The sequence below is a fragment of the Rhamphochromis sp. 'chilingali' genome, assembly GCF_963969265.1.
Source record: "Rhamphochromis sp. 'chilingali' genome assembly, chromosome: 21".
In the NCBI taxonomy this organism is placed as follows: domain Eukaryota; kingdom Metazoa; phylum Chordata; class Actinopteri; order Cichliformes; family Cichlidae; genus Rhamphochromis; species Rhamphochromis sp. 'chilingali'.
The window spans coordinates 22,007,405-22,028,475 of record NC_137949.1 but is presented as its reverse complement, the minus strand read 5'-3'; the positions used below and the strand labels follow the sequence as shown (position 1 = coordinate 22,028,475).

The following is a 21,071-nucleotide window of genomic DNA, read 5'->3' as shown; positions in this document are numbered from 1 at the left end:
GGCTCTGAAAAATAGACTGTGCCTGGGTCTGCTAGCCATGAATTCAAGCTGCTGGTTTTTATAACATATATACAATATTATAATATAGAATTTTAAAAAAATGTTTTCGATCAATCTGTTGAGTTTTCGTTTTAAAAACAATTAATTGAGTGCTTTTCTCGCCTCTAAACTGGGCTCATTCACTTCACAGTATTAAAACCCAGCTAATTTGAATGTTTATGACACTTCATATTTGCACTAAATTTAAGAGGACATTATTGCACATTTTATATAATTACATTTAATGGACAGGTCTTGTTAGTACTTACTTTACATTTATTTATTTATTTCATGACATCAACTCTCCAAGATAATATACAATGCCCCTTCCTCGATGGAAACATATTACGTATACTTAATAAACACAAATTTATTATAACACACAATGACAGGCAACAGATGATTTATCTACATGACAAAATAACTTTTTCAAGTTATGTGGTGAACTCTTATTTAAAAATAAAATATAAAGTATAGCAGTATAACGTTTCAGAAACCAGTGATTCCTGATGTTTTTGGCACGAGAAAAAAGAAGAAGCATGTTTTAAGTATCTCTGAATTGATGCGAGTTCTTCTAAAGTCAAATTTTCCTTATAAATATTTAAAGTTTGCAGATTATCATCTCGACCAACTGTGGCCGTAGTGTGTTAAAAACAGTGCCATTTCTAATACCAATTAATACTTATGGGGGTAAAAGTTAAGTATTTTTTTTCCTTTTGATAAATTTGCTGCTCAAAAATACGACTTTAAATGCAGAAATCTGTGTAACAAATACTTGTGTTAGTATTTTTCTTAAGCTTCTATATACATCCTCTTCTACTGAAGCAGTTTCAAGATAAAGCAACAGCCCTTCAGATTTGCTGATAGCTGGAAAAAAAGAAATCATAATTACAGCTTCACTCACTAGCGAAGTTAAAGCTCTATGCAAAAGCCTTTTATGAACATGTCACAGTGTCAAACGCAGCAGCATCCCATTTAATGCTGGTTTGTTGGGTCTCCAATATGTTTCCCAAACAGAGTTGCAGTAATCAGGTCATTTGTTATAATGACAACCATTAGGGGTGATCATCGTCACACAGCAGTCAGGCAGATAAATCAGGTGCACTCTCCCTCCTTTCTCTGATTCATCTCGACTAGACACACACACACACACACACTGTCATGCATAAACGCACACACTTGCCTTCCTATCATTAGGGTGTGAAAATGAAAATGTCAAAGATCCAATATACATGCATTCTATAATGTTAAATTTAAAAGAGTATTTTAGGTTATGTGTTATCTATTTGAGCTGAAATTTAAAAACCACTGATTATTCATAAAGTTATAATACAAGCAAAAATACACTGAGTATAAGGCTGGATACTATGTTGACATTTGGTTTCATTTACAGAACAAATTATTCACAGTGAAAATGTTTTTTGATCAATCTGATTAATATTATTTGCACTACTAATTTCTACCTATAAAAGTCACAAACTGCATTTAGCTTAAATTTTAGATTTAACTAATATAGTAATAGCTGTGATTAAACCACGAGTCAGGGTTTTCATGGAGGAAAATATAGATTTATTTACAGAAAATTTACATTTCATTTAACTGTTATAGCAGTACATGATTTCCATCCAATATCATCAAATGTCATATGAAGAGTTTTTGGGAGTTTTTAATGACACAGACGATGAGAATGCTGCTAATGAGTAGCTGAGAGTTGGAGGAAAAGAAAATGATGACACACTGTGAATGCTTGAGCAACTGAACTCGAGTATTTGTTTGTGCTTATGAATATATCACAATGTACAATCTGTTCCAAATTCAGGCCCAAACTCAGTCGCCCTCTTCAGCAGAGCTGCTTTCACTGCGCTTATCTTCTCATCCAGCTCTGTCAGGCTGCAGGACTGAAGGACAAAGAAAGAAAAAAAATGATCAGCTCACTTAATATAGGTTAACCTCCACTTACAAAGTACTGCGAGAGGAAAGGAAACACAACAAACCTGAGCAGAGGACGTCTTTTGTCGTTTGTGCAGGTGACTCTACAAAACAAGCACACAAATACACATAAGACCTTCTTAATTAGGGCAATTTTTAAACAAGCTTTGAGAAGCATACTGAGGTGCTCATCTGTGCTCCTTCCTACTTTGCCCTCTCAAGGACAGAAAAAAGTATTATCCCAGAAAGGAATACAACGCAGTAGAAAAGGGGAATACACAAAGCCGAGGATAAGGAAAAGCTCCATTTTAATCTAAAACATTTTTGTGTCCTTATTGGATGCTTTTACAATAAATAGGTAAACAATAAACACTGGGAGACAGATAAAGGTGGCCTCACCTAACAAGACCATCAAAAATGAATAGAAAACTTCATGTATGTGAGACTGTGTAAGCTTCTGTACCTTTAGTTCTAATTTTCAAACACGGTCAAATTTTTTATTGATATGTTGCTGTCTAATTTTGTTAGGAAGCCTCCATTAATAATCAGCATTTAAACGCTGTCCCTGGAATCATGGGCCAACTGTGTACAGCTTTTTGGAAAACACCAAACTAATGCAAAAAAAGGGAGGGCTGGGTTGGAGGGGCGGGGGCGAACTTGGAATATAAAAGACCCCCATCCTCATCAGTTTATTCAAAGACACTCAACAACTCTTGCTCAGCTCACACAAACATGCAGTGAGTCAAAAGCAGATGGAGAGCAGCATACTCACAGAAGCAGCATGCTGTGCTGAGAAATACCAGGATGAAGAGACATGTAGCATCTCAAGTACACTTAGATAACTAACACACTGGACAGACTCCTTCAGCTTGGGAAATCAGAGTCTGTGTGACTGCTGATGTCTGACAGGTTGAATAGAAAGACCAATAAATTACCTACTGTCATCTTTTGAGTCAGCGTCATCTCAATAGCAATGAACAGTTGTCAATTCTGAGATTCATCCGTCTGCCCTCACCTAAACGTTTACGTAAATCTAACCAAAGGCACTGCAGTTCTGATTTAAATCAGCTTAAGTGTTACTTGAAGAGTGAAACGTGTTGAAGTATCAAAGCATAACAGAAGAAATTCCATTCTCATAACCCACAAACTCCTTTCAGTAAGTAGATATCACTCTGAAATGATTTTTCCTACAGCAAACCAATACTCTCCATGCCAATTTAGGCATCATACACAACTGAGCTGACAGTGTGCAAAATGGAGAAACCAAAATTCTAACTAAACTAAAGCCTTCTTACCAATGCAGTATGGATCTTTTGTCTTTCTCCGATACGAAAAGGGTGCCATCTGTCGTGAATTGAACCTTAAACTAGCATCCTGATCACAACCAGAGCCTCAATACTCAAAAGTCATTAAGAAGTGCAAACTAGTTGCAATTCCATTTGGAAATAGAAGCAAAGTTGTTTTCAGTTCCAATGCGACAACATAAAAGCACTTCAAAACAAAATGGAGAAGGAGCAGACTGTCGTGTTCAACAATTTCCAAATTCTCTATGATTACTATGACTTGAATAAGGGAAAAAAAAAATCACTGACAACAGGTTTGGGGGGGGGGGGGGGAACCCCACACATACACACACAAAAACTCTAATCAGAGCAGGACGCATGATTTATATGCTCCACATTAACACGCCTGTAAACTTCAGTCTCACGAGGGCCCAGAGAGTCTTTTGTGTGAACAGGGAGGTTTGCCTTCATGGTTAGTTTCTTTTAGTCAGGCTCCTCAGGTGAAATGCAGCACCTGCTTACTGTATGAATCGCAGCAGACAGGCTGGCAGCTGGCAATAGCTGGAAATAAACTGGCTTAAAACTGACACAAATTGTGCAACTCGTAGAATTTCATTAAGACATATGGCAATTAAACTACATTCAGTGCCTTAAAATAAATTCTCATTCCTCTTTCAAACATGCATGACCTCTGCCATAAATAACTATTAACGCCTTTGATGTATCTGTATTTGTATTTTGAAGCCAGAGGACTCACTGTGGATTGAAAGTACTCAGGCGAGAGTCCCTCCAACTCGAGTATACGATCCTCCAACTTCTTGAGTCGCTGGTAGACACTCAATGGAACTGGACCCACTGAGGAGTAAAACACTTGTTGAACAGTTTGAAAATTGAAATTTAGAGTAGGAGCAAACAAAGAATGACTGATAACAACAGATAAACCAAATAATAGATCAGTTTATAAATAAAGGCTTACTATAAGTAAAAAATACAGTGCCAATAAAAGGTGTCATGTAATTGCTGAGTTAAATATATTGTACAATGTTATATACAAGACAAAGATCATTTGAGCCTCACAATAACTTCCTGTCTCTCACCTGCTGCAAGTTTGAGGTGAGCTTCGATGTTGTTGAGTCGTTCCTCTATGGCTGCATTTCCACAGTCTCTCGTCAATGGCCCCCTCTGTTTATCCCCAGCCTCTGCTTGGTCTCCCCCACTACGGGTCTGGGGTCCGTAAGTGTTTACCACTCGTGTGACTGCCCAGCCAAGAAACAAACACAGAAGATACAACTCGGTCCTAAACAGATTCTAGTAAACAACATGTTTTAGTTTGATTACACAAATGATAGTTAAAAAAAAAAGCTGTTAAAAATTCTGACATTTTCTTACCTTTTACGTGGCTTTTAAAACCCGGGTAAGGAGTGAATACGGCATCTGTTCTGGCACAGCTGTTTTCTACAGATGATCACATTTAATATAAATTGCAATTAGAATTACCAAATGCAATTAAACATGATTACCAAAAGCTGTATATGTATATCACACCTGAATAACAACTACTCCTGATTTCTGTTACTGGTGTCTCACACAGGCTTTGAATTTAAAAAAGGTTCTTCTGTCTCGTGTTTTTCTGGACTAAGCGGGTTGTGTTTTGAGGCCGAGTGTGTTAGCTACTTCAGCCCCACTCTTGGAGCAGTTCAGCCTGACCTCTCGCCTGTGGAAATCAGCTCTCTCCCAAACATTGGCAATCTGTGTGCAGGCACCCTCTCCACCCCCCCACCTCTCTCCCATTCTCACCCTGATTGCAGTCGATCACGTTGCAAAACTCGCGTACATTGTTTTCATTGATCTCCATCTGTTTGCGTTCCATAAATGCAGATATTCTTCGCTCAATCTAGGGTTACAATGAAGACAACATAATAAGATACAATGGATTGATGAGGTGGCAAGAATGCTATGTTTTTGACTATTTAACGATAATGATGTGGGACAAATAGGGTGCGGCAATTTACATTTCAGAAATTTCCAGGTAGCCAAAAAAGTTGAACTGCTTGCCATCATCACATGATGGAATATGAATACTGTTTGCTTGGCTACCAAAATAAATGCACAACAGAATGGGGCCTCTTGTCCTTCATCCACATGCATTCTCAGAGTAATGAGCATCCACTTCATAATCCATCAAGGACCTGGCCCTCTCTCAAAACCCTCCAGCAATGTGGTCTGTTCTACCCCACCGCAGCACTAAAGGACCCCTTATTCTCTACCGAACTCAGCTTATCAGGTCTCCATCAAGCATTTGCTTTGCTGCGGCACGTCATGTGCACATCCTCTGGAACAATTACTTATGATTATTCATTTGCTTGACACAGTGTAAAGAGGGCTCTAAAATTTCACTGCCAGAACAGCTGACAGATCTGCTGACAGCGACCAACCTCTGACTTCCCAGCTCGGATCTGAACCATGACATCATCAGCCGCCGTCTTGCTCTCTGTAGCCCCGGAGCTGTGCGAATGGTGCTCAGACTGCGTGGCCGTCTGTGCACTGCTTGAAGATGAGATGACAGCATCTTCTGATGTGTTCTTTAAAGAGGATGCATCAGCATCCAACAACGCCTCTAGGCTTTCTGAAACAGCCTAAATAAACAGCAGGCCAGAAAGAAGAATATTAGATGTAATTATTTAAAGCTCTGAAGAATAATCGAAAATTTAAAATTCAGATATTGTTAATTCGAATCTACTTTTATTTCCTTGCAATGATAACACAATAAAAAGCTGCATAATAATCTATGTCAGCTCTTGAAAATCCTCTAAAGTTTTTACCTGTAATTTAGCGATATGTCCTTGTAATGAGCTGTAAACATGAGCAGGTGGAGATGATTGAAGATTCACAGCGCTGGGGTTGACATCTATTTTCAAAGCAGCATCCCCAAATTTCAGCTTAATTTCAGGAAAGACAACGTGTGGATGTTACTGTGAATCAGCATTTAACATGCAATTGCATGCCAACAGGACAATATATACATTTGTCTCATATATGCAAGTTACAATTGATTGATGTGAAAGTACATAAACTATTTTTGATAATTAACTGGGTAATTATTATTGATTTGTTACTGTTCAAGAAAAAGCATTTGGTGGTATCAGCTTCAATTTAATGTAAAATAAAGGATTATTTTCCTCTTGTTTTCAGCTGTTTTTTGTCACTGTAAAATTAATATATTTGGCTGATTATTGCAATGGTGGTCAATCAATACATAATTAAAAATAAGATTATCCCAGACTTAGGAAAATAATGAACTTCTATAGATTCATAAAGCGGGTGAAAGGCGATGGTTTTATTTTTTATTCAATGCATATTTTATTTGTGCTTTACCACACAAATAGCAGGGCTTGAGATCATTTACTGCATGTATGGAATAAAGAGGTTTATTTAGATGTGTATTCAATCCAATACGAGAAGCACGGCAACAGGGATAATGACATGAAACATTGCTGTTACTGATGAAACAGAATGCCTAGTTAAGCCCAGTCAAGGCACAAGCTCGATCTTGTATCTTAAATTACTTTCAAAACAACACTGAACCATTTAAAGCACAGTTACTTTGCAACAACCTACTTGTCAAAAAAAAGCACCACAGCGCTGTGTGAGTGACAATGAATGAACAGTGTGGGTCCGCTAAGCAGCCCTGCTAACACCACATTGCTAAAAACATTAGCATGCAGCCAGCTAACACCCCGGACTGAAAGGAGCGATGTCCGAAACAAGGCAGCTTAAACAATCCAAACAAACCTCTTCCCCGAAGTCTGCTAGCAGTTGCAGTAACGAATCCATACAGTCTGTATAGCTGGACATTTTACTGGAGTCACTGGGAGGAGCATGATTTCTACTTAGCTTCATTGCCTCCGCCATTGCTGTTCGACAAGCCGAAGAATACTGTGCGCTGATTGGTTCGAGTGCAGGCTTCTGCGTGTGCGCGCTTAACGAAGTCGAGGCTCCACACACGCATGCGTACACGCACACAACCGTAGTTGTGAGAATATTGATATTACTGCTAAAATACTAGTAATAATAAATGCTTAAATTAAATTCACTATTTTTACTGGGTTTTATTGTGCAAGTATTTCTGAAAGCTTTAAGGCATTTCTCTTTTTCAGTCTTTTAACAGATTGAAAGGAAATTGTTTACATAATTCTTAAAGTCAAGGATCAACTTTTAAAACTGCAATTACAATTAAGTATATATCAGTTTTCTGTAGATATAGATGTTAGATACTTAGATATTATCAGGCTCCATGATAGCAAATTGAAAAAACAAACAGCATAAAAAAACAAATAAAGTTATAAAATGTGAAATTTAAAAATCTTTGAACTGTTCTTCGACACAGGGTGGGTAAGATCATCTCTATATATACTGTATAGGAAAACTGATTTTATAAAACTTTGAAAAACCTGTTTTATAGCTTTATTTCCAAACATTTCATGCACATTTCATCTTTTACCCAATTGTTTCTACTTCTCTTCAGTCTGTTCCCATAAAATCCAAACTAAATATGCCTATTAATGACTATCATCAAATATAAAAGCCCTCTTCATGCATTAGTGACCCTGTGGTTTTATACAGTAATCTATTAGCAGTCAAGCAACATTTTATTGTTGCCTCTAGTCAAGTTAAGCTAATGTTGTAATGTCATACACTGGTAGACAGTTCTATTAACAATCAAGTATTATTTTAATATTAATAAAATAATTTTATGACTTGTGTTCTCTACCTGAAAACAAGCCTGTAAGTAGTGCCACATCTGGAGCATATTATTAAATGCCCAAAGATGTCCAGTCTCTGAACTTTCTCTTTTAACGCCTTTTAAAGCATGTTTTAAATCATTTATTCTCTGTCGTCTTATGGCATGTTTATCTGTCAAATTTTATTTTCACTATATGTTTAGAATGCCAGTTCTTATATATTTGTATGACCTGCAATTTTTATTACGTTTATTTTAAAACACTGTGATATATACAAAGCAGGCTCCCCGTCTACTGAACTCACTCAAATGTGCCGTTAACTGTATTCTCAGTCACTTACTTTTCAAACAGGCGAAAGAATGGTCACTCAATTATAAAGATATTGTCCCTCTGACCGCAGTGGACTGTGCAGCAGGGCATTGGGATGGGAACCTGGTTACAATGGCGTATTTTTTTGTGTTGAGTGACTGTGGGAAAATCTCCCTCCTCTATTCAGACATTTTCCCCTTCTTTTCATATAATGAGGAGAGAGACTGATGAAGGAAACAACAGAAAAAGAACAATTACAGGCAAAGAGAAGGCACAACCACTCAGAACTCAATAATGCTCTTTAGGAGGGTTAATCATTTTAGGAAGGGGTCTGAAGACAAGCCTTTTTACTTTAATTCATCTCTGAGGTGATATTTTCCCCCCCAAAACAGGAAGGAACTGTAACACTTGACATGGTTTGACATGCTGAGCTATTGCTGAATGTTCCCACACAGCAAGGCGCTCAGAAATTAAAAAACTGCTCATTTAATTTGGCTGGCTTCAGACCAAAGAGCTGTTTATTCTTCTAACGGGGAAGAGTTGTGATTTAAGGCATTTATATGAGCCATTAAAAAAAACATGATAGCCTACTTGAGCTCAATGTTTTTATATTTAGCTATATTTACATTTTGAAACCAAAACTAAGTATTACAGATATTCACAATCTTTAAATGTCACCTTTTCCTCTAATATGTTCCTACATCTTAAAAACAATTTTAGAGGATTAAAAAACCAGTGGTTGAAAAAGTATTTACAAGTGCTACAGCCTAAAAATATTCCTTTACAAGTAAAAGTTCATGCACAACGGCCTTAGTCATTGTCGGCTTACACCGTGGGGTCATTATTACTGATGCATCAACATAAGTAGTACTGTATTTATCTAATTGGCTGAAAGTAAGGTACAGCAAACTGATTTAAATGCGCTAACTTGTTTCCAGAGAATGATTTGACCTCTGGTTTTTCTTGCTGTTATTAAATCATATTAATTGTAGATTCCTAACATAACATTACAATTTATAACCATTTATTAAGTATTTATGCACTGCTTGTAAATGCTAAAGCCATTATAGAGAATTGCTGAAAAGTGTTACAAGGATACCTTAATGGTTCTTTGTGCAACTTAATAAGATTTTTTTTCTTTGCTTTACAAGAATGTGTTCTTGGCAGGCAGAGGGAATTTGTGCTATACAGGAAATAAGGTGGTCCTAGTGTTAGAGGGAAGTGAGTGAAGAGGGATTGTTGCTGCCTCTTGCCTCAGTCACATCAGCCACCTGCAGGAAAGTAAAAAGGTCCGCTTTTGAGCCTGTCTGCTGCACGGTGGCAGATTATGTTGACAGAGCATGAGACGGAGTAAAGGCCAGACATGAGGATCAGGAGAAAGAGGCAGCACAATGTAAAGAGCGAAGTGGATTGCAGTAAGAAGGTTTTGTCTCATTTCCCCCAGAGAGGAATAATTAAAAGTATTCCTTTCTTGTGAGTTTGGGACCAAGCTTCCCACAGATCAGCTCATTACGTACTGCTTTTAAGTAATAAAAAGATATACGTGGAAACAAATGTAAATTTTGCAGAAAAAATGTTTTTAAAAAAAAAGACTAGTCATGGTGCTGGATTTGAGAGTGACTTCAGTAGCTTTTTACAGATTTTTTCTGAACTGCTTTGGCACATTACTTGCAACACTTTTGGAATTCTCAGTTCTGAAGATGCATGCAAACATAAGCAGTATTTACATGTGCATGAACTGTAAAGGTAAAATGTTTATGTACTGTTGTCTTCTATGTCCACTCATATAGTGGAAATCTCTGGGCTGCCACTTTTGTCCACTTGGTCACAGATTCCCACTGAACTCCTAATCCTCCCTATGAAGTGTAACAGGGGAAGAACTGCTTTGTTTGGTAGACCCATCAACTGCAGTTCTCTTTCTATTTGCTGTTGTTTCTCATTGTTACACTGCCACACATCCTCGCTTGTCTCCCTATACTAACGCTATTGTCCCAGAAAAAGGTTTATTTGGGCTCCTACTAGTTCTTAAACTGTTGTAAATCTATATCTATATACAAGCATTTATACATATATAATTATATGGACTTTTACACGTGATGGCTTATACAAAGAAATAATGCTATTATATTTTGGAGAATAAAACTATTCAGTTGATAGAAACACTTTTTTTTAAACACAAATACATTTTTTTATTCTTTACACTAGACAACTAGTCATTAGACTTTGCTTTTAGGTGCTTAGGAATCCTCCCACCGTCCCAAGCTTTACTTGTTAATTGGTGTGGATGTAAGAGTGTGTGGTTGTCTGTCTCTCTGCTGACCCTGTGATGGAGTGGTGACCTGCCGAGGATGTTCCCTGCCTCTATTCCCACTCACCCCAGGACCTAGAATTGTGTGATACCAACATGTTCGGGCTGGTGATACAGTATCAACTATTGACAATAGTACCATGTTTATCGGGTTTAAGTTTATGATTAGTGACATAGTTTAGAATGCAAGTCAATTACCATTACTGGCAACAAAAATAGTAAATTAGTAAATTCAATTTTTTTTTATTTGTATAGCACTTTTCAAGATAAATATCACAAAATACTTCACAATGAAAATAATAAAACATAAAAACATGTAGTCCACAGATCTCGAGCTAAAAAGGAGCTTGAAAGCACTGTCATGAAAGCTCTGTCTCCTTAGTTTTTTTTTCTTGTGTGCTGCACAGCTAGCAGATCCTGATCACATGACCCCAGGGACCTGCAGGAGAAGTATGCATGCAAAGCCTCACTGATGTGCAAAATCTTAAAGCAGACTCTCAAGTTAACTGGGAGCTAGTGGAACTAAATTAGCAATAGTGACAGGTGGGAGGCGAGTGACTTGGAAGACTTATTCAAAAGTTTCGTGGCAGCATTCTGAACCACCTGCAAATGTTCGAAAGAGGTTTTGTTAAGACATGTAAACAATGAATATGAATAATCCAGATGTGATGAAATAAAGACATGACTAAATCAGAGTATGACACAGTGGAGCTCAGCTTAGCAATATTTCTTCAGTGATAAAAGCAAGCGTGAACCAGATATTTCACATTAGCAAAGTTAAAGCTGAATCAAAGTGTTCTATAGACATTTTGGCAAATAGCAAGTGTAACTACAATTTCCATCAGAAATGTGTTCAGGGCACAAAAAAGGACTTTCATTTTCTCCTGGAAAATTTTCAGTCATCCAACTGATAATAAAATCTAACCAACTAGGCAACTATTTAACTTAGAAACAGCTTGAAGCTTGAAACAGATATATAACAAGATGTCATCTGCATAGAGTGATAAGAAATCTTAAATTATGCTGAAAAGGGACTAGATATAAGAAAAAAAGAAAAGGCCCCAAAACAGTACCTTGCAGCACACACTAGGCAAGAGAACGGGAAAAACATCTTTACTTGGAAGCAGCTACAGGAATTATTCAGAATCTTTTTCCTGCTTACACTAAGGGAAACCCAGCTCTTCATAATTCATTGTGAGTTAGCAATGCAATGTGATGCAGCCTCAACTAAAAGTTAGCCACAAGGGACAGGGAGGTAAGTTATTGCTTTAAGCCACTTCTGATTGTGAAGAGCATTAATAATATGGACAAAGTGTTAAGGATCCTCATGAAGTTATTAACTGGCTTTTACTGCTGTGCACTGCTGTTTCTGCCACATTTAGTCTACAATCACAAGAGAAAGATGTAAGTCTATACCAGCACTCAAGCTCTTTCCTGTGCGTTTGCTTAATCAGCTTAATACAGGTCAATTTGAATGTTATGGAGCAATTCAAGAGGTCTAGTGTTTCATCAGTGTTCATATATGGTTTTACCTTCTTTTTTTAAAATGTAGCTTTTAACAGCTTTATCAGAACACAATAGAAGTTGTTTCATGGTAGTTTATCCAGTGAAACTTAATGATTCCAGCTGAGCAAGCATTTGGTGACAGTGCAGAGGAAGAACTCCTCTAACAAGAAGAAACCTGTTGCATGACCAAATCCAGGGAAGGCTGCCTCTAATGAATAGGATGAGTGGAGAAAATATCAGTATTGAAAAACAGAAAATAACCACCAAGCCTTGGTGAGCCAGTAAGCTTAGATCAGAAATATTCAGATAGAGAGCCAGACTTAAAAAGGCACAGAGATAGTGAGAAAACAGAGAGAATAAAAAGTTAATTAAATGAGAGCAGCAGTACTGGATGATGGAGGTCAACCAGGAACTGGCTCTTGTAGCAGCATAGTTAGGAGCTGCCAGTAGCTCTAAGCTTTGCTTCAAAAGTAGAAAGGGTTTCTGACTCTTAAATCAAACCTGGTTCAACAGGGGATCAGTTTAAAAACACAATGAAGCTTAGTCATTAAGGGAATTAATTTTATTTTTATTTCTGGAAGATGAATGTGATCTTTATTGCTAGTTCTGATCAGTACTGATTTTGGATCACTGCCAGGCTTTTATGGGGTTATTCTGATGAGGAATTAGAATAGGGAAGTAATACATGTGTAGACTACTTTTCAGCATCACTCTGACAGAGGATAGTCCTAACTTTGACAAGGTATAAGGCCTAAGGATATATTTTTTAAATAATATACAATATTTAATGAAATGTTCTGCTCATAAATATCACAATAAAAACAGATGCCATGGTAATGCCAACCAGAGTAACTGTTTGCAAGGTCTTAAAAACAAAACACTTCTTGATTTAGAAATTAAAAAGTTTACAATTCACAATGTTCTTATAGTTCAATCGATTTACTTGGTCTGATTTACAGGTAAAAGTAAATTTTTGGGTAATGTGAAAAGTATTGGCTCTACCATAGATCCTTCAGGAACTCCATGACTAACTTCTGCATGTGGAGAGGAGTAAACATGAGAAAACTGGAATCTAGTGAACAAAATTAAGATTATGGATAAAACAGGAGTTTTGAGTGAAGTTCATCCGTGAACCCGTGATGAAGTTGCCATTTTAGATAAAAAAAAAGAGAGTATAGACCTGGAGGATAACACACAATCCAGTTGTATTTTCCATTTTAGTTTTCAAATTAGTTTTAGTCTAGTAACAAGGAGATGTTTGGTTAATGAAGAGCATTTCTTTCATTCATTCAATTAATGAATTACTCTTGCAGTAGTTATTTGTAGTAATGAACCTACAGAGACTGTTACTTCACTAGCAGTTTCTAAACAGATGCAATTTAAGAATATGTATTATAGTCTGGCAATATATAGTCACTAACTATTACAGTCACAATGAAAGCTACAGCTATGACTACAGCTGTGAAATGTATGTAGTGGAATATAAAATTGCACCAGTACTGTACTTAAGTAAATGCAGCCAATTACATTTCACTACTGGTTGGGTTTCATACTTATAAAAGTCTGACCAAGTCACCAGTGGCAACTTAGTCCACCTACATTGTCCTTAACGCAGCTGAGACAGTAGTCAGCAGAGCCTAAATGGCTGAAGTGAAGAGCGGTGAGTCAGAGTGCTTCAATCACTCAGCAGTCTTTCCCTGAGAGGCTGTATGTAGATAGTTCCCTTGTTATTATGTCTTTGGTTAGAGCTATGGAAACGTGTCCGAATCATATTCGTGTGTGCCTTAACACTTAACATGAGATATCTGTCATGAATAATGATAGAGAAAGCATAAAGGAAAGTGATGTTGTAGTGGGGATGCACAATGTTTCTGAGCATCACCAGCAATTTTAGTAGAAGCCCTGCATGTACAGCTGGTGGAAAAAGTATTCCAATTCTCAAGTACAAGTACAAAACTAGACCTCTTAATCAAAATGTACATATAGTACAAATGTTTCAAATGTAACAGGATTCATTATTCATCTCAATAAAACCACCAGTGTGGTTTTTTAAGTCATTTTGAATATTTTTTCTAATAGACCTACTTCTTATGTACCATTGTAAAGTTTTAACTGAATGGGATGGAGCTAATATGGGTGAATGGGTTTTTATCTCTAGGGCTTAGAGATAATGGTCCAAAAAAGTGAAAAATATCTAGTGGGCAGCAATTAAAAGGGTGAAATGCCTTGTTGATGTCACTGTAGAATGGCCAGATTCCTATGCAACCAAACAAGCTATGCAGAAGAGCAGCTCTGAATGCACACATTCAACGTTGAATCAGATGGGCTACAGCAGAAGAACACACTGTGTTCCACTCCTCTCAGAACAGGAAAATGATGGTAAAATCCACATAATGCTCAAAACATTGCACAAAAGAAGACTGGAAAAATACAACCTGGCCTCATGAGTCTTAATTTTTGCAACATTTGGAAGGTAGAGTTGTAAACAACATGAAAGCTTAGATCCATTCTGCTATCAATATCACCAGTTCAGGCTGCTGCTGGTGGTGTAATTGTGTGGCAGATATTTTTCTGGTACACTTTGGGCCCTTTAGCACCAACTGAATATTGTTTAAACACTGCAGCCTACCTGAGTATTGTTGCTGACCATGCTCATCCCTTCATGAGCACAGTGTGCCCATCCTCAAATGGCTAATTCCAGCAGGATAATGCACCATGTCAGAAAACTCTAATCATGTCAAAGTTGTTTCTTGAACATGAGAATGAATTTACTGTACTCAAATGGCCTCAACAGTTACCACATTTCAATCCAGTAGAGCACCTTTAGGATGCGGTAGAACAGGACATTTGCATTGTGAATGAACAGCTGAAATCTACAACAACTATGTGATGCTACCATGTACCAAAATCCTCCTTGCTGAGTCTGCCATGAAGAATTAAGGAAGTTCTGAAAGCGAAGGGGGGCAAAACTGATATATCGGTCACAGGGTAACTAATGAAGTGGCTGGCTTATTACTAAATTATAGGAAGTGTTATTCCATAAATATTTATATGTTGTTTGCTTTTGTGGATACTTCAAAGAAAGGTTGTTTTTTTTGTACAAAGTTGGTTCCAATATAGAAATGATACATAAAGAGCATGGGCTCGGTTAAAACAACACACTAATTTTTTGTGTTTTGGATGAGCAAAATAAATAAAATAAATACATGTTTTTACTTTTATTCCAATTCAGTCTGGATTTTTTTTGTGCGCAGTGCAGATTTTCTGTGTGGGGAGACCGTGTCAGCAGTGCGCGATTGCTCACGCGCACAGCTTAGAGGGAACACATATATAGTAAATTAAAATTTGTATCTAAAATGCAGTGAAAGTGAAATGGAAAAGTAAACAAGTACTTTTTATTAAAGAAATATACTTTGCATCTTTTCATTGTTATTACTTGTTTGGATTGATCCTGCTAGGAATTGAAAGAGCAGTGACAAAATAATTCTGTAACGCTGAAAAGAAACCCAACTAAAAATGTGTTACTTTTCACTCAGTTCCCAGGTAATGCACCTAATCTCAGTCTGCAACTCTGTCTCCCTGCGGGCCTGTAAATACATCCTAGCATATTACTCCCCCCATTCCCCATTGCATGACACCATCCCTGCCCCCACCTTCAGCTGACTGCACCTGTCACCTGGGGGCCTCTGCCTACATTCAGGATCAATTTACATAACCTCATTTAGCAGTTCACAAATCAGAGCCATTAAGAGCTACTAACAGGAACCAAGGGTTCTAATTTAGCTTGCCTTTCACAGTGGGAAAATTGTTCAGTTCAGGCCTACAAATAAAGATTCAGGTCTTGGCTTTGATTGTTGATTGTGATGGTAAATGTACAGATGATTAGAACAGATTTTCTCCCTGTATTGATTTCCTGCCAAAACACAGCAGGCACTGGTCCTGTACTGGGAAACCACAAGAATAGGTGAGTGCTAAAGAGTTTGTGGCAGACATTGATATGTACATATATTAAGCATTTTAAGTATAATGCATTTAATAAAATCATTATAACGGCCTCATTTTTTGGCATGGCTGGAGGTGCACTTACATGTATTAGTAGTTGTGCTGGTTATTGCATGTTAAAAAAATCTTGAAATTATTCTCTGGAAAATGCGGTGAAAGTGACAGCAAAATTAATCAGAGATTTGAGGATTTATTCAAAATGTCAGTGTATTTACAGTAACCTAGCACTGTCATTTCTCTTTGCGCATTAGACAATATCCCTCAAATTTTAGCTGAACAATAATTTGAAGACTAAAATGTGTTTATTTACATTTGTGTGGCAACGTGACAGTAGCAAAACCAATTCAGAGTGGTGAATAGCTGAAGTCAAGAGCTGAAAAATTATTTTCAATCTGCATTCAATTTGGCAAAGATGGGGCTCATGGAATAAAGAGGCTGATTCAGATTTCCACTTGTTCAACACTGAACTTGGTGGTACGGCATTGTGAATGTGGGATTTTAGGGAGCAATTCTTTTTTTTTTTGGGGGGGGGGGGGGGGGGGCATGTTTAATTAATCAACAAATCAGCACTCTCCTCACTAGCGTTCCAGGCCCATATGTTTGCACTTCACACTGTAGGATAAGGAGGAGGCTCCATAAGTGATGCATCCAGCCGCCTACAGATTTTGTCTACTGCTGCTGCAAAATGTGATTGCATAACATCAGTCATCAGCAGGCAGATAAGAGCTTCAATAACAGTAGGCCCATAGAGTTGGCAAGGTTCAGACCATGTGTGATGAAAGACCCAGACACATGCATTGACTGTATAAAAGCTTTGGGGGTCAAGTCACACAAAAATGAAAATGTTTATGAGGTGTGATTCAGTAAAGTGGCCCTGTCCAGCTTCGGTCCAGCTCATTTTTAGTCGTTTCACTTGAGGATAATTTATTACAAGTGTGCAGAGCAGGTCTATGTGGGGGTTGGGATTTAGCAGAATGGTGCTTGAAAATGCTATAGCAACCAACAAGAGGTTGTGGGCCTTTGGTAAAAGCAACTCAGATTGTGGAAAAAAAAGGAGATAAGATAGCATGCTGATTGTGAGAGTGAAACATGACATTTCCACATAACACTCTATTAAAAAACACAGTTTTGTCTGTTTTTAAGCAAATAGGCAGGCTAAACTAAATGAGAGTGAATATAAGTGTTGTACAAATTGCCTTTTGATGATTTGAACCAACACAGAGTTTTTAAGGTATTTAAATTGAGCTCAAGCATGACTTTCATACAGTTTTAGCTCAGAATACATCGTTCAGCAGATGGACTTACTGAGGCAGCTTGACTCAAACTCCTTCCCCCCCCTAAAAAGTCCAAGCCTGAGTGAGATTAAATGTTAACAAGAAGTTGGACCCAAGCCATTCCCTTTTTTAAGCCATTCCCTTAAAAAAGGGACAAGGGGAGAGACAACTGTTGTTGGTGTGTAGCCTAGACGAATTACTTTTAATGAACATGTAATTAATGGAAATAGACTGAACGGTTTCAAAGCAAACAACGATTCTAATTGATTTGCATTTTCCCTTTTTGGGCTCTCCGATTCCTTTTGTCAGGCCTTTCTATTGATTACCCGCTATGTGTATCGCTCCGCATGTGTTTTCCTTCATTAAGAGATAACGGGTTCCTGATTACTCCCATCCCTGGGTTTAATGTTGCTTAATGTCTACTTTGTTCCCGTGTCATGTCGGAGGGCAGCGAGAATAATGAGAGAGTGGGTGGGCCGTGATTGGCCTGCAGTAAGGCAATAGTGTTTTGGACACCGGCTGCAAGGGGATCAGTGAAGAGGTTAAAAAAGCAGAACCTTTAGGGCTGGCTGAAGCGCAGCGTGTGGCCCCTGAGTCCGATTCACTCTCACTTACACTGCTGTTTTCTGTTAAACTGCCATTTGACTATCAACACCTGACACTCCTATATTGAGCTGCCTGTCAGCCTGACATCCATGAAATGTGTGTTACAGGCTTTTTTCTTTCTCCCGACTAAGTGTTTAACATAAATGCGCTGCCATGCAGCTTCTCTTTGGGGATTAGGATATAAACCCCCATTCTGTCGATTTCCGTTCATTTAGCCTGTAAATTGACCAAGTAAGAAACCACATAGCCTATATCCTACTGAGCAATTCAGCCACCGGAATAACATACAGTGACAATTGGCCAAAAAGGAGAACTACCGCGTTGTGAACAGAATTGCATGTTAGCTAATTGTTAATTTAAGCGGCTCGCAGTGGCTAATTATGTCGGCACAGCCAAGCCATTTGCATGATGGACCAGCCACCTGCCTGAAGGCGCTGCCAGGGCAAACTATATAATTACTGAACAGCAGTGGGGCAATTTTTGACTGTCGCCCCTTTTGTGTCACATGAATTCCTCGTAATGACATATTTCATTAGGGGGGCAAATATCACCCCTCCTCCTGTAGCCGAACAAAACATGCAAGTCTCAACAGGTCCTAATATACAGGACCTATTTACATCCACCTCCACCCCGTGTTTTTATTAACCTGTAGTTATGTGCGTCTTTACTGTGAGTTAGATGGACGCGCTGTGCCTTTTCTCAGCTCGGCTCATATAGACTGTGCTCTGGTTAAAAGGGACCATGGCTTTTCTTAAAGTGATTGCAGCCTGAACTCATTAAGCTGTCAAATGTCCAGGCTTTGGGATCTTGATTGCTTATTGTGTAGAAACATTCAAGGAATTTTTTTTTCAGTCTGCAAAGAGACGCAGCCTACCCCACCATTCACTCACACAGGAGAATGGACTGACTGCTGGATTATCCATGGATTCAGTGCGGTTTAATCAAGTTGTCCCTCTTTACTGAGAGCATATGGGAAGTTTCATTCATTTTATGCTTTAAGTTTTCACGTTAGGCATGTGTGTGAAGCTTTTAATGCTTACTGGGCAAAGCAAAAAAGAAAAATCAGGGTAACTGGTTTCGACTTTTAAGGTTTCTTACCTGAAAATGTTACCATAGAGCTCTGGAAGAACTATTCATAGCAGTGGCACATATAACAATACCAGATACAAAAAAGAAAGCTTAGTATTGGTCAAAAATTGTAAAAAATAAATAAATAAAATAAAGTATGGTTAAAAGTAGGTGGACTCATTATACCTATCAGCTGAGAATTACTATCATTAATTTTTATTTGGATGAAGTACTCCCAATGCTGTAGGTGGTCAGTGGTAACTGCAGTGATGAGTAGTTACTAAACAGAAGCTGTTTTTACTAAAATCTTAATTTGTAAATTGTAGCTTTCAAATCAGTTTAGAAGAGTAATAGAAAACAGAGCTCGGAGTAAGCCCTTGTATCTTTACATTTACATATAGATATTGAGTATATCCACTTAGTTACTCTGCAGCACTCCTTTTAATATTGCCGAACATCCTTTATAAACTAAACACACTTTTTTGTGTTAATTCCTCTAAAAAATGTTATTATAGCCTATAATTCATAAGTGCTCTCATATTTATAGCATGCAAATCAATTTAAATTCACTTTAGGTCTCACTATTTGAAAGGGATAGCCTTGGACTATTCAAACCTTCATTAAATGGAGAAGTTATTGCTGCAGGCCTATAGAGCGAGCAGCGGCACCCGGGTCGGTCTGGAGGGTCTGGTGTTAACGGGGTTAGTGATGGCTCGTTGGTTTCTAAAGGACTCCTGCTGGTACTGTACACAGACATGACAACTCCGCTTTAGTCTGGTCTCATTTAATTGGCATGTTTAACAGGAGCACACACAGCGTGGGCGCGCACACCAGCTCACTCATTTACTTGAATTTCTATCCTGATGAGGACCTTCCACACAGAGACTTAAGTCTCAATCCAGCCTTATTCTTATCCACATTTCTGTCAAATGTCAAAAGTATGTTTACATTTATGTGGCATTGGGTGAGTGCACAAAACAAACATATTTCACACTGTTACTTTTGGACAAACACACAAGTAGAGTAGTTTTGAAGGTATGGAGAGTTGATGAAACAATTCATGTATTGTGCCATAGAAAACTGGGTTGGTTTATGATGCTTGGATATGAACCTGCTCATTTTGTCTTTTGGATTAAAAAAAAAACTATACCCACTCAGGTCACAGAGAATGGCAGTAGCCTTGCAGTGTTTATAAGATCCTCTCCTGAAATAAGCTCATACAGACCCATGAAAGCAGGCTAGGGCCTATTCTGAAGGACATTGGAATTAAGGGCCATGGCCAAAATATAGTTCGGAGGATTTTAACAGTACTTGTAAATAGGTATTTTTTTTAGCGATGGAAAGGTGGGGAATGTCTACAAAACTTAAAGTTTAAAGAAAATTAACAATTTATTGTTGTAAAGTATAAAGACTGATCAAAACATTTCTTTTTTTGTTTCTAAGTGTCTTAAGTGCACATGTGTAAAAATATGCTGTGCATGTTTTTTTCCCAAGTTTGTACAATATTAAGTAATTAAATGAGAGCATTAGTATTAAGTATTTGTAGTACGCGTTTTATAAACTGCTTTTCACAAACAAGCTGTCACAAAGCACTGTACAACAAAATAGCTTACAATAAATAAGAAAATTAAGTGCTGTAATGGCAATACAAAAGTTAAGACACAGAATAAAGTTTACTAGTTGATAAAGTAAAGTAGCTTAAAAAGTATCAACAAAGTCGGTTAAGCAAAAAAAAAAAGTGTTTTATTTTATCAATACATTTTTATCAATATTTAGAGGGTTCTATAATACCCCAGTTTACATGGTATGTCATCATGTAACAAGAGAATGGAAATCAGGTGACACTGCTTCTAAACATGGTCACTGAATACGAGGTATAATGTCCACTGTTTAAGTTAAATCCAACTAGATCCTGGTGTCCAGTGCTACTCATAATGCCAATTTCTACAGCCCGAAACCCTTAGCCTATTACTTATTATTCTTTTTCTACCCCGAGTCTATTCTA

At 37.7% G+C, this 21,071-nt stretch overlaps 1 protein-coding gene across 1 annotated transcript; it reads right to left on the bottom strand.

Moving 5' to 3' along the window:
* Positions 1–1,593: 1,593 nt before the first annotated feature.
* Positions 1,594–7,200, bottom strand: mbip (MAP3K12 binding inhibitory protein 1). The gene is made up of 9 exons (XM_080870226.1): positions 7,044–7,200; positions 6,074–6,190; positions 5,687–5,887; positions 5,049–5,145; positions 4,641–4,706; positions 4,349–4,507; positions 4,009–4,106; positions 2,034–2,072; positions 1,594–1,937 (listed from the first exon to the last, which is right to left on the bottom strand). The coding sequence occupies exons 1-9, from the start codon at positions 7,161–7,163 to the stop codon at positions 1,830–1,832; spliced, it is 1,005 nt and encodes a 334-aa protein (XP_080726352.1). The 5' UTR covers positions 7,164–7,200; the 3' UTR covers positions 1,594–1,829.
* Positions 7,201–21,071: the final 13,871 nt, after the last annotated feature.

Coding starts and splice junctions, on each gene's coding strand:
- mbip (XM_080870226.1), bottom strand. CDS start 7,163: ATGGCGGAGGCAATGAAGCTAAGTAGAAATCATGCTCCTCCCAGTGAC. Junction 5,146..5,686: donor TCCGAGCTGGGAAGTCAGAG/GTTGGTCGCTGT, acceptor TTGTAACCCTAG/ATTGAGCGAAGAATATCTGC. Junction 1,938..2,033: donor AAAAGACGTCCTCTGCTCAG/GTTTGTTGTGTT, acceptor TTTGTCCTTCAG/TCCTGCAGCCTGACAGAGCT.